General features: G+C 41.2%; 1 protein-coding gene across 2 annotated transcripts in view; it reads left to right on the forward strand.

The window, feature by feature from the left end:
* The first annotated feature begins 850 nt into the window (after positions 1–850).
* Positions 851–14,116, forward strand: part of igf2bp3 (insulin-like growth factor 2 mRNA binding protein 3) — a 29,079-nt gene continuing 15,813 nt past the window's right edge. The window contains exons 1-3 of one of the 2 annotated variants that reach the window (XM_037535236.1): positions 851–1,531; positions 2,589–2,649; positions 11,798–11,846. In XM_037535236.1, coding sequence (XP_037391133.1) covers positions 1,357–1,531; positions 2,589–2,649; positions 11,798–11,846 — 285 coding nt within the window. In that variant the 5' untranslated portion in view covers positions 851–1,356. The remainder of the gene's footprint in view (positions 1,532–2,588; positions 2,650–11,797; positions 11,847–14,116) is intronic. The other variant, XM_017693874.2, reaches the window with a different exon arrangement.

A 14,116-nucleotide genomic window follows, 5' to 3' on the forward strand; every position in this document is an offset into this window, starting at 1 on the left:
CGTGTTTTTCAGAGAAACAGGCACATTTCGGGGGCTGTGGCCATCCTTGCATCTTGAACACACGATGGCACGACGTATGGGCAGATGTAGAGGCCTGTGCTCGCTGTGTGTGTGTGGACAAGGCCCGCCCTAAAGCAGCCTCGCCATTGCGTCTCCTCCATGTTTCACACGACCCTCCTCTTTCGTTTAGGCACCGGAAGCGTAGAAATCCTTTTGTTGGACAGTTACACGGGGGCGCGGTGTGGAGTTACAGTAAAACACACACACGGCGCAGGTAAAACGGCGTTAGACAGCCGGCTACTCCGCCACACCACACTACATATACACCACACAGCTCAGCTGCTGGGCACCAGGGTGATCAGTCCAGCGGGCTGTGCACACGGCAGAAGAGCCAGACATGTAAGAAGAGTAAACGTGGTGGGTCAATACGCCACCTCGCCCGTGTAGAAGGTCGAGTTCGTGCTAGAGGAGGCTGAGTGGCATGGCTTCCATGCTGTATAGACCACAGAAAGAGCACAGCACGCTTCTTGTGCTTTATGAATGGCAGACCCTCCCCCTCAGCCCCCTATACAGCAGACGACCATAGGCACGGCTGCGGCTGCTCGTACTATGAGTTACTCTCGTTACTAGCTTGCCGCCAGCCAATCAGGAGGCAAGGCGGCGGAAAGGGGGAGGAAAAGAAGTGCACGGAAAGCGATACTAGTGAACACCACAGCGAGTTCGCACGGAATCCCTGCGTGCACGTAGCCAGGTTTTACCCAGCTCTCTCTCTCTCTCTCTCTCTCTCTGTCCCCACCCCAAATCTCTCCTGTGCCACCCCCCCCAATAAGTCCAACACTTAACTGAGCAAACCGGGACTTCACGTGCGCGGCTTGATTTGTAGTTTGAACACGTGGCTCATTCAAAAAAAGCAGAAGAAAAGCGCAATAGCCGAGGGTGTCGCCCCCCTTTCCCCTTTTCTCGGTTTTATTTGGAGGCGGTGCTACATTAATGTGTGACATTTTCACTCGCGCCGCCAAAGAAGCTCGGGCGAGAAAGACAACGAAAAAAGTAGTTTCACTCTTTTTCCCTCCCCCCTTCGAGCCCTCGGCGTACCGGGAGAGAGAGCGAGCGAGCGAGCGAGCGAGAGAGAGAAAGAGAAGAGGGGAGAAGGGAGCACGCGCGGAGATCCCGTCCATCAAATATCCAGCAGCTCGGCTCAGCTCGGAGTGAGGGAGAGCCCTCCCAGCCCCTCCGCTCAGCGAGGCGATAGTGCGCTTTCTCTCCAAACGCTGCCCATCCGAGGGCTGCTCTCTGCAACACGGACGCGCGCTCGCGCTCTCTCTCTCTCTGTTTTTTCCCCCGCATGCGAGCAACATGAATAAGCTCTACATCGGCAACGTGAGCGAGCAGGCGAGCGCGCTGGACTTGGAAACTATCTTCGAGCAGTGGAAGATCCCTTTCAGCGCTCCGTTTCTGGTCAAAAGTGGCTACGCGTTCGTGGACTGCCCTGACGAAAAGATAGCGATGAAGGCCATCGACACTCTTTCAGGTGAGAGTGGAGACTTTGTTTAATCTAGTGAGGGGAGAGCTCCCAGTAAAAGGTGTAACGCGGCACGCTGCATGCTCCAGAGCCGAGAGCCTGCACGGAGGGAGTGATTGGTACCTAAGTCAGCGAATGTATGCCGACTACACTCCTCCTTTGGATTTATTAAAAAAAAAAAAACCCACCGGTTTTCCACGCCGAGGATATACAAGCGGCTCTTTTCTCTTCCGGCGAACGCACAGCGTCAACCCATTAAAGCCGCTTTGTTCTCTCTCTCTCTCTGTGAGCAACAGAGTCAAACAAGTGTAAAAATCAGTTTAAATTCAAAACTCGACCGTGAAGCCAGTTTGAGCTACACGCTCTGTGTGTGTGTGTGTGTGTGTGTGTGTGTGTGTGTCCAGAGCAGCCCAACTCGAGCAAGTCTGTCCCCACTCATTCCGCTTTTTACATTTTCACGTCCCCCTCGGTACTTTTGGACCGTGTAAGTAGGGCCAAGATTTACTAAGCGTCCCCCTCGGCTTGGAAGCCTCAAGCTCAAACTGGACCACTTTGTCGCTGTCACACCAGGTGGCTGTGTTGTGTTGGTGGCACAGAGGCCACGCGAAAATCTACCTTAATAAACACAAAGCATTCTTCCGGAAATCCACTGAGCCAGTTTCACCACAACAGGGCTTTACATGTGTGGGTTTCTCCGGGCTCGGAAGACCCTTCGCCTCGGTTCTCCCTATTCAAGCCCATTGGGTCGCCGAGCTCGCTGAGGCCTGCTTGCAGGCGGAGGGACAACTTTGTCTTCCATGTTTAACCTCCAGGAATCGGCGTGGATTCCCTTTCTGATTTTTAAGGGGGATTTATTCCTCGAATTGAGCTATTTTAGTGGTACAACGTGTGGACAGAATCCCTTTTAAGTTTTATTTTTACATAATTTTCAAATTAAATAAATAAAAAAAAAAAATCACACCCTTCCATTAAAGCAGCTCCTCGCTCAACACGTTCTAGATATATTTACAGGACTTGCAGTTCACCCTCAGCTTTTAACTGGTAAAATTGGTCATCTCCTTTCCAGGAAAAGTAGAACTCCACGGGAAACTTCTAGAGGTGGAGCACTCGGTCCCCAAACGGCAAAGGTAAGTCTAATTAAAAGTGAATTAATTTAAAAGTTAAGTGAGTCTGTCATCTCTCCCGTGTCTACAGTATGACTGCTGCCCATTGTCTTATGCCTGTGTCACATTTAAATTTCTTCGTAGATTTAGCCCCACCCTTGTGTTCCCAGTAATGGCTGCAAAAGCAGTGCTTTTCCGTCTATTTATAACCAAACTAACCGTCAGTTAGGCTCGATTTCTCTCTGTAAAATTTTCTGAGCGAGTATTTCAGCTGTGTGGGCAACAAGGTGGCATTAGGTGGAACTGTAGCTACAACAGGCCCATCTTTTGTGTTGCTCGCGGATGAGGCCTGTGTGTAGCGCACTTCAAAACGCACCATCCGTCCTCCATTCACAAAGCAGACGTGCGACCGAAGGCGCTGTGTACGTTCAAAATTACTTGGACTGTCCCTGCAAGACCTACAGGCCTGTAGAAAACGGGCAACGTGAGCGTGAGGCTCAAGGCCAGGCTTTGCGTGGCGTCCATTTACAAAGGAACTGCTTCTTGTAGCCCCCCCCTCCTTTTCTTTCTCTCTATCTCTCTCTCTCATTCTGTCTCTCACTCTGTCTCACTCCTCCTCCTCCTCACGAGATGGACTCCTCAGGTTCGAGGCCTAGTCACGAACAAGCGGCTCCAGGGCCCTCAGTCATTCAGTTCTGATAAGCGATATCGTTCAGCTCGACCGCTGACCTGCCACGCTAACCACTCTCAGCACGGCGGCCTGCAGAGCGAATACGAATTTCGGACAAAAAAACCGCTACACGACACGTTTCTCACGTGAGTGATTCGGGTGTGTTCCTGTGTGAATATTCCTCATCACGTCATGTCAGCCTCCAAGTAAATCTGCACCAGGCCCAATTTCCGCGTTCAACACCCCAGAAGCACATTCTGTAATGTTGCTTTTAATTACGACTTTATTCTTGATCTCACAAATCGGCACACGTACGTGTGCATTACGTGTCGAATGGAAACGCAAATGTTTTCTGTTCCTGAGGTAGAAATCCCATGGATACACCGACAAGCGACACGCCTCACTCATATGTTCAGGAGTGTAAAAGGGTGACGAAGAAGGCCTCCGTTAAAAGCTCATAGCGTGTAAAAACGGCATGAAAAGCGCAAAAAAATAAACGAACCTTTAACAGAAAAATCGTGTTTTTTATTTTTAACGCCTCCCACGTCATTTCCACATGCTAACTTTTCATGTGATGCGCATTATTATTTTTTTTTATTTTTATTTTTTAAATCACGATGTATTTATTTGCACTTTTTATATTAGGAGTTTTTATGGTTATACGTTGGAATAGATTTCTACGTCATCACATGTAATCACGTAAATTCACGCATTTTAGGACAGGTGTGATCACGTGAAAAACGTGACGGTGTATACAATTTCAGGGCATAACGTGATCAGTCATTGCTGCACTGTTTACTCAACGTTTTTTTATTTTTATTTTTTTTTTCTTCACATAACGTATGAAATGCATGTGGCTTTTCTGTAAGGGCACACAGCTAAATGTTTGGCTTTTTTGTGGTTATTAGTAACACATCAATTCTAAAATATCTTAATAACCTATTTTACCAATAGGATGGCAGGCATGTCTTGTCCAGATACACTGCTAACTGATATTATTATAGTGCACCTTTTAAAAAGGCTCAGCTAACCCAGTATGAATTACGTAAAACTGTGTAAATGGTTCCAGTCTTGGTTATAAATTTTCCCATCCGCTACAGCGGTAAAATCAAGGCCTAATGTAAGCCAGGTCTGTGTGCGAGCAGTGACATTAATGTAGAGGCCTGCCTGAATGCCAAGTCAGGGGTCATGTATGTAAAGTGGGTTTGAATGTTCAGCCAGTAAGAACAAAGTACAGTGAGATGCATGCTGGGAGTTAGGTTGCGTTCCTTCCTGGGAGTATGCGAGGGTCTGCCCACTCCGCCACAAATACCCACACGTAGCCATGACGAGTTTTTGTAGGGTACAGCCCGCAGCTCACGCTTCGCTGTGTGTGTAAAGCGAAGTAATTTGTGTGAAGCTCCTTCATGGGAACTTGACTATGGAGGAGATGTCTGTAGATGGCTTGGTGTGGAGTGAGCAGTGAAACATGGTAGCCTCCTTCATTATGCTACTTTTTAAAAATTTGACAAATATTTACACGATTACACTTTTTTTTATTATTAAAATTGTTACTATGGCTGCTGAAAAGGGTGGTGTTAAATGTACTAATATGAAAATGTGAGCAAAGGTCATGGTTCAGCCTTGAGTGTGAGTGCATGCATAGAGTGGAGTCTGCTTAAAGCTGTGCTGGTCTTTAGAAGTTAACTACTGTGGGGATTTTTTTTTTTTTTTTTTTTTTTTTTTTTTTTTCTCCCCCCCCCTTCTTTCACTGGGTCCTCCTGGATGGAGTAAATGGCTGTTTTTTTGCTCTGTGTGTGTGTGAGAGAGAATGGGGGTGGGGGGCATGAAATGGGGCCTCAACAGCAAGAAGTATGTAGGAAAGGGGTCTGCAGCAGTTCCACATTCCAAAGACTTTACCATTGTATGGGCAACTTTGATTAGCAAAGGTTTGCTAATGAAATGGAGAAACGTGGTCAACCCCTTAACGTGGCAGCAGATCCTAGGTCTGTGAATGGTCACAAGATTCTAACAAAGTAGTTAAGAAAAACAAGAATTAGAATTAAATAGAGCATGGACAGGGACGGCTTTCTGGACCTATCGGATCCAATTCAGCAGATTCTGAGAAGTTTGTTCGTTGCTAGTCACTGGAAAGGGGTGTAGGCTTTGTGAAAACTGACCTAGGGTGAGTCATTTAAAAGTTAAACCGAACAATGAACGAACCTGACTTGTATTCTGTGTCTGTGAATTTATGATGAGTCTTCTTGAAAATCGTTTGAGGTGCTTTATGTTGCTTCCATGTGATGCCATTTAGTCACCATTATGGGTCGAATGCTGATTGTTTTTGGTCATTTAAGCTTTTGTGGCTGTTTTTGAAATTGTGTGCACAATTAGTGTTTGAGATGTTTGCTTTTTTGATGGTGGTAAATATTGATATGGTGAATTAGGTTTGATTTTTAGATTTGTTGCATTGTTTGCTCTTGAGGTTTGATACTGTACAAGGTTACATTAAAATATAGCACATTTGAGTGCATTGTGTTTAACAGTATTTTATTAGACTGATTGACACTCAATGCGGATTATAGCCTCATCCAAATAAGCAAAATCTAAGTATTTCATTGTAGACTTTCATATAGGCTTTATTATACCACATGTATGTGCAATTGCTGTTATGTTGGGTCTCTTATCTACCACCACCCTCACCAGTGCGACACACACACACACAGTTGTCGAATATCTGTTGGATTTAAGAGTCCATAAAAATGCCCTCCTCTTCCGCTACGTAAGAACCAGTTACACGGCAAACACACACACACACAATTCCTGTGTGTAGGCTAACCTGTCACTATAGTAACCAAGCCCCACCCACTGGGGGCAGAAGGGGACTCTGTTGCCCTGAAATGGGGCACTAAAAACCTCCCCTCAATCCCCTCCCTGTGCACACACCCCTCTCGCTCCTATAGGTTAATCCACTGGAGAGGAACATTCCATAATGCATTCCCACTGTAATACAGGCTGGGGCTGGAAAAGCATGCCATTCCTACTAGTTTCCTTGGGGGAAAAATTATTTTAATGGCCGTTTTAAACAGTTAATGCTGGAAGAGTGGTGATTTTAGTGTACTGTGTATGTCCAATGTATAGTAAGGAGTGCACTGTTTTGTTTTCTCTTATTCTCTGTCCATATTGTAATTTCAGAGGGTTTAGATGGCTGCATTTATATATATAAAAAAAAAAAATTTTTTTTAAAAATTAAGGCCTTTTTTCTTCTAGGGCAATACTCTGGCCAGTTACACTGCCATACATTTCAAATAGATAAGCAATGGGCAGCAGCGACAGTCCTAACTTGAAGGAAGGACCTTTTTTTTTTTTATTTGCCAATAAGTATATTTTATAAATTTAAGGCAATTTCCACAGCACACACTTTTGCATGCACACACCTTCACGTATAAATAAAATTAAACATAAAACTAAAATGTTTATATAGACTACTGTATACTTCAACAATTGGTTTGTTAAAGTGTATATATGTAAAACTCAACATTTTGGTGACTAATGTGCTGCAGCACATTTTATAGGAAAATCGGTGTCATCTGCATTATTTTAGCTTCATTTCTATATGAATCAGACATGATTTTGGCTGTTTCAATTAAATGAAGAACAGTGCAGTGCATTCCTCACAATCAGGCACGCTCAGTTGTAAAAATGACTACACATCAGATCATCATGCTAAAGAATGGTAGGGCTCTTTGTTGTGTGAAGAAGTGTGCTGACTAATGTCGCATGTTCCTGTTGTGTCCTCTGAGCATTCTGACAAATCACATGTTCACGCGGCTTGACAAATCACGGGCCTTTCTGCAGGGTGCTCCGAGACTATCGGCGTGTCCTAGTCACAGTTAGTCAATTAGTGGTTGTAGCAGTATCACAAAAAATTGCAGTGATTATTTTTGCCGTAGTTGAACAGGCCTTTGTTTGGGTGTGTTTGAGATGCTAGCTGGTAGCTTTCATCAGACTTGCTGACCTGACGGATTGTTTTTTTTTTTTTTTTTTTTTTTTTTTTTCCTTTCCCCTCAATGTTCACGGTATGGTTTGTTCTCAAAGGAAGTTCTTATGAACTGTGAGTGAAGCCCTGTTCTTGTCCCATGTTGTGCATATTGGCTCCTGTGTGTTCAGTAGATGTTGGTGGAAATGTGGAAACACAGTGTGAACTTTGGAGTCCTGTTAAGCCGACTGCTCAAATGTACACATGTACGTAACTGGAGCGTGAGCTATTGTACGACAGACTTGAAAATGCTCTAGCTTAAAGCAGGAGAGCCTGCCATCCATAGCCACTATTATTCTCAATTAAATTGGGTCAACTGTGCTGTTATAGCTTTGCCCAAAACTTTAACCAGTCCAGAAATTAAAAACTGTGTTTGTCACACGGTTTAAGTTTCAAACCTTTTGGTATTAGCATGTTTACAGTGTTGGCTAGCCAGCTATTTGTTTTTCTTGTATTAAAAATTAGATTGGTAAATCTTATTCTCGTATCTTAATCTTATATTAAATCTTTTGTGAATTTTTAATGAGCCATGCTTGCTATTATTTTTACCGAAGGCCTTGCAAGAGAGTGGTCAATGGTCATAAAACTAGCCAGGAAAGCAAATAAAATGTATAAGTCAAAGGAAGGGGGGGGGGGGTAAAGGAAAAGAAAAGTTAAAATGTATTTTATTTTATTTTATTTATAGCATCACATGGTGTGCATGCATGTTGCCCTGCATGGTGAGCACCATGAAATCCTTAAAAATGTATGCATCATAGATTCAAACTGCTTTGCTTTGTCATGGTACCATGATTTAACTTGGCATGTCCATAAACCGATATTTACTGATATTAAATGCTGTAGGAAGTCTTTGTAAGGTGTCTAAGATATAGAAAAGAGTAGCTAGCTAGCCATTGTTTTCCTTTTGCTTCTTCCTCTGTTTTTATGGCTTTTATTCCTTAAAATGCCAGTTCATGATTCCACCGCGTTCTGTTGTCGTATCAGGTCAAGGGTCTTCTGAGAAGCTGACGTATTTGAAGGCTGTCCTTAAGCAATGGAGCAAGCATGATGTGCAAGCTCAGCTTCATAGTTGCATTCAAGCAACACAGATCCTGTAATCTACACATGTAATGGCCATATTTTTAGTGACTTTCAAAGTCAGTGAAGTTGAGTTTATATGCATCATATATTATTATTCAAATGCAAATATGAAGTTAAATCAATTTTGTGGGGCTGCCAACTCTTATTTTTGTTAGTGAGATTTCAGCAAGCCTGGAGGTTGGAGGCGTTTGGAGACGGCGGGCATAGATTTGACAGTGTTCAGGTTGGGTGGGGGGGCAGGGGGTGGTGTTTGGTCCAACAATTTTTTTAATGTATATGTAGAGCCAAAGAAACCATCTCTAATGCAACTAAAATGAAGTTGTACCTTTTTTAGATCTGTTTCTATGTCAGTGCTACATAAATTATATTTTATATATCTGTTTATTTTAATGTTGGTGCAGTTTGATTATTTTTATGTAATTTTTTTTTATTACTCAAAATAATGCTGTCACATTGACTTGTGATATTTGAATAAAGACAATGCTCTGATTTTGTTCAGAGCTGACTAGTGGTCTGCTGAACTGGTCAGCCTGCTCTAATGAGGACAAAATACAGTCCAATTACAGAGAAAATAGAACCCAGACCAGTTAGAGTTAAATGCTTATCCAGCATGGTATTGTAAGGCATAAATTGGTCCTGTGTGCAAAGCAATAGATACACATTATTTTCTTTTAAAATACCAAACTTTATATTTTTGTGCTTTGATCAACTTCTGAGTGGGTGTCTCTTGCTCAAGTTTATTTCCTACTGTCATGTTTGAATGACTCTTGAGTACCACCCCTCTTGTCACTGGGGTGATACTCTCAAGGGTACATCTCAGTGCCTTTTATTTAGGGAAGATAATTGTACCATAATCCAATCAAAGGACATTTAAGTTGACTCCACACACCCTGTCTCGTCTCCAGACTTTTTATTTTATTGCTCTGTTTAAAACATTAGGTTTAGGTGGAAAGGTACAAATGTGCTTTTTCCCTGGGAAAAACCTAAAGTACACTATTGGACCTTAAGACTACTGGTGTACCTCTGAGGGTACCTTTCCATTGCTTGTACCTTGATGAACAAAAATGTATCTTCACAGAACCTATATTAGTAGCAGTGTAGCAATCACCTCAGTTAATAAGTTATGTTCGGTCTCTATGAAGTGCCTAATATGACACACGACGTGCGAGGAAACGTGAGGGAGAATAAATGTTTAATATACGAAAGAGGTCGCAGGTCCGTGCGCGATACGCTGTACGAGTTTGCCTGCGAGAGTGAAGCTGTGCAAGAAGTGGTGAAAATTTGTCTGCGAGAGCAAAGTTTGGTCCACCCTCAAATTTGTAGTGCCCACCCAAAGCGGCAGATCTGGTGCTGCTATTGGGTGCAGGTACACAGTGAAACTAAGTAGAGAGCCAACTTTTTGCCCTGCTTGGCTTGTAAGACAGAACCGTTGTCATTTTGCAGCATAAACTGTGCAGTCATGACTGCTCACTGACTTATTTACCTTTTGTTTTTTCCTTCAGTTCTTGTCCGTTTATGTTAGTGATGATTTTTCTCTTCTCTCTGAAAACAGTTCATGCATCACACTGCACTGATCTACAACACACACGGACTGGCAGTGACTGACTAGCTAGTAACTAGCCTTTTCTTATTCAAGCAAGTGGTCATTGCTGGTCCAGAGTGTTTCCAGTAAGTGAACAATAAGCAGTAGTGGGGAAACATCATGAATTTGTAGATTAATCAACTTTCAGGCTGTTCATATAAGGATGTGATTGTGGAGCGTGAGATTAGACCTAATTGTGCGAGTCTCATGGCAAGTGCATGAGAGTTGGCAGCCCTGGTGCCCTACACACTTAGCTTGCTTTGACTGGTCTGTTTTCTTTCGCTTAAAACTGCTCCAAAGGGAATGTTGCACAGCATTTGAAAATGTAAATCAGAGTTATTTCCAGAAAGGGAATGTCCTAATTTAGTTATGTACTTTTGCCTTATTTCAAAACGCTGTGAATCACCCAGGAAAGGACATGCATTCATTAAGTTTATCCATCAGCACTGCTAAAACTAAAAATCAGTAGTGTTCTCTCCCAGCGCTAATCTCCTCAAAAAACAGACTTCATGGGGGGAAAAAGCCCTGCCATTTGATCATGGATTTGTCTGTAACATAAGCCCCTCCCCTTCCCATTCCTCTTTACCTCTTTTGTGGAAGACCACTGAATTTCAGAGTAAATAAAAAAAGTTTTACTTCAGTATTACACTGTATTACTAAAATAGCAAGAGAAGTGGAAATATATTTGAAGTACGCACCATTTTATGTAGTTGTGTGAATAAAAAAATTAAAATGGTGAAATATCTGAAGTTGTTCTGGCATGTCTTTCCCTCTGTGTTTCAGCATATTAATATAGCTTAATAGTTTAGATATTATTTTAACATATGAGAGAAAATGAGTAATGTATCACTATCATCCAGCAATGTCTAACACTGTGTTGCACAGGTTCTGAAATGTAGAGCCTGACTTTTAAGCCATATCTTGGGCCTGTTCTGTTGATAACTGATGCCCAAATTTTTCCTCTGATTTGTAGCGACATTGATTAGTGCCCTGATTGCATAGGTTTACTTGTTTTAAAATAATAGTATCTGACAAAGTATGATACCCTGAACACTTGCATCTGCATTATGCCAAGTAATTTGTTTGAAAGAGGATGCATTTTTATGTATATTGTATAAATTGACCATGTTTGTACAGCTTAACCTTATACTTGGTGCACTGGGCGAGAGAGAAATTTTACATCGGTACACTAATTGGCTTTTTTTTAAAGGTAGATCTGATGAACCACTTTAATAGTCTAGGTATAAATTAGAGGGTTAGTGTTTTATTTATTTATTTATTTTTGTCTGAATGTGCACTTTTTCAGTAGTCGTGGTGATGGCTATTTTTTTTCTTTTTTTTTTCTTTTTTTTATTTTCCTTTAACAATCACTGTAGACTTAAGACCAGATTTTATATGGGGTAAACAATACTGACCGACACACTGATCTGGAATAATGACGTATTATAAATATTCAACAGTAGCACAAAATGATTTCCCATGCCAAGTCGCTTCAGTTACACAATGAAGTACATCTGTTGTCTCGCAAATGAGAACTATACTGGGTCGGTACGAACTCCCTTTTTTCAGAACCTTCATGGTGAAAGCTCAGTTTTGATTCTCTACATGTGCACCTCATCTTGGAACTAAAACTGATCATTTTTTTTCGGCTATTCTAAAAACATTTTCTTAATCATTTGAGGAGCAAAGTGGCTTTTGTAAAAGTTGTTTAATTGCTATTAATTCTACATTCTGTGCTACTGACTTCTTATGAGTTGCTTAGTAATGTATGTCATTTATTGACCTCGTCTTAGTGACCTCTCACTCTCTTTCTCTCTCTCAGGAGCTGTAAACTGCAGATCAGAAATATCCCAGCTCACATGCAGTGGGAGGTGAGTGAATGTTTCTCTAATAAAGAGCTAAAATGGTTAATGAAATATTTAATGTTAACAACCATTTATAGCACTTTTAATAGTTAATTTCACCTTTTATCCCATAGAGTTAAACTGGCTGTTCTTGTTACCTTTTTTAAGACTATATGCAAATGGCCTTGGTTCTGTCTGGCCTGTATTGCTCCTCATTAAAAAAGGCGATCTGGGCTCAAACACACATTATAACCTTAATGTGAAAACGTGGAGTTAAACTGCTGTAGACTGAAAGTGGATTTATGTAAATATGCTGGTTTGGTGGCATAAAAACACTTTTAAAAAAGGCTGTTTTGGAAGCTTGGTTTCCATATGTTGACTGAGGAGTGAATGGTCATCTTGAAACTTTACTAGACATTTTATCCACAGACAGTAACATGGGCAGTTTGTTTTCATCCAAAACAGACAAAAATTAAAGAAATATAAGCAGACAGGAACCAGGACAACAAGGAAGTATTAAATGAGAAACTGATTTTAAAAAAATAATACACCCCCCCCCCCCCTTCACTGTCCTGCCCCAGTCAGCACAGACACATTCAAACAATTTGAGCTGCAGCAGATCAACAGAAGTCATCTGCATGGAGCTATTACATGGTTCTACAAGGGAAGATGAGACAAGCAGTGGGTACTCGCCATTCATGCCAAATATTGAGAGGGTCATACCAACACATCCTGCTCGATACAGAGCAAAACGGAAGTAGAAAGGAATGCTAACACATTCTGTGGCCTACATACTGTACGAATTGTAGTACATTAATGTTAGGTACATTTCTCAAAGCTCAGTTTAGTCTTCTTAAGCAGATTTTATAAACAATGTATTTTCTTTATTACCTTTTTTCTGTGTAGTAAGCTTATTCAAAAGCATGTTGTAAGAAAACCTTATTTGCATTTATTCCATGTATTATCCTTTATATTGTGTGTAAATTTCATGAAGAATAAACCAAAAGAAACAGCCAAAAATTCCTTGGAAAAAAAAGTCTGGTTCCATCGACTTGCATTAAGTTTAATTTCTTTTCCTTATCTCGTTTTGGAGGTGTGAGGTTTTCTGTTGACCACAGCGATAAATAAAAAGGCATATTTAAAAAAAAAAAAAAAAAGTTTTTTTTCAGTTTTGGTTTTCAGCCAAGTACGTCTTGAATTTTGGTATCGCACAGGAAGTTTTTGTTTCAGTGCGTCACTAATGCTAACATACATCAGTTTTATTTTTTTTAAATGCATTTTTCCATTATTTATAGGCCGTTTTAATACGGAGTTTGTTGAGCCAAGTTTCGTTGGTTCAGTCCTCTTATTTTTATACCCCAGGTCAGGGGTTGTGTAAATTATATTGAATATATTTTGTCAAACATCCTTGACAGTAACATGAACGGGGAGGGATCACTTGTGAATTGATTTTGGTTCACTAGAGGGCTTATTTCCCCACTTCTAATGCACGTGACTAACCCATAGGCCTGCGCAAGACAACAAAGTTCACTTTTATTATTTAACACACTGTTGCTTTAAGAATATCATAGTTGAATAGATAAGAATACTAATTAAAGTTGTCATACCTGACTGGTTTATTAGTTACAGACATGGATTGTAGTGTCTGAAGCACCACAATTTCAGCTTTATTTGAGCATTTTTATAGGTCCATAGATTTGCCTTGCTGATTTATGTAGCCCTTTATCAATCTGGAATAAAATTCTACTACTTTTAAGATGGTCTTGGTGCTGTGATGCCTTGGGCAACGTCACTACAACTGCCATCTGAGAGCGTGACACTCACGTTATGCCCAGTCAACAAGAAATTCCATCGCTAGTCTTAAATATTCTTGAAATGAGGAGTTCAGCTTCAGGCTTTGAGGTTGTGTTGGCTGATAGCAGGGAAATGTGATGTTGCAGTATGTAAAATATGTAAAAAACTCATTTAAGTACATGTTGTGTAATGCATCACCATGTAATTTGAATATGTCGCAAACCACTTAAGTCTTTAAGATGCTTAATAGATTAATCTCATTATAATTTATGTATTCGACCAAAGGGTAATATCGGTCTAATACATAATGGTGCTGAAAATTAGTGGTTGTATCTAGACTTTTGATTGCTCTATAAACTAAGTAAACATGTAAGTGGACAAATTGTGGCACTTCTGCATTTCTGAAACCCTGTTGCTTCTTGATGACGTGAGTTGTTTGTTGCAAAGAGAACCAGTAATAAATGTAAGAGAAATGTACAAAGTGTGTAGTTTTTAAGATGCGT

The sequence above is a fragment of the Pygocentrus nattereri genome, chromosome 27 (genome assembly GCF_015220715.1).
Source record: "Pygocentrus nattereri isolate fPygNat1 chromosome 27, fPygNat1.pri, whole genome shotgun sequence".
In the NCBI taxonomy this organism is placed as follows: domain Eukaryota; kingdom Metazoa; phylum Chordata; class Actinopteri; order Characiformes; family Serrasalmidae; genus Pygocentrus; species Pygocentrus nattereri.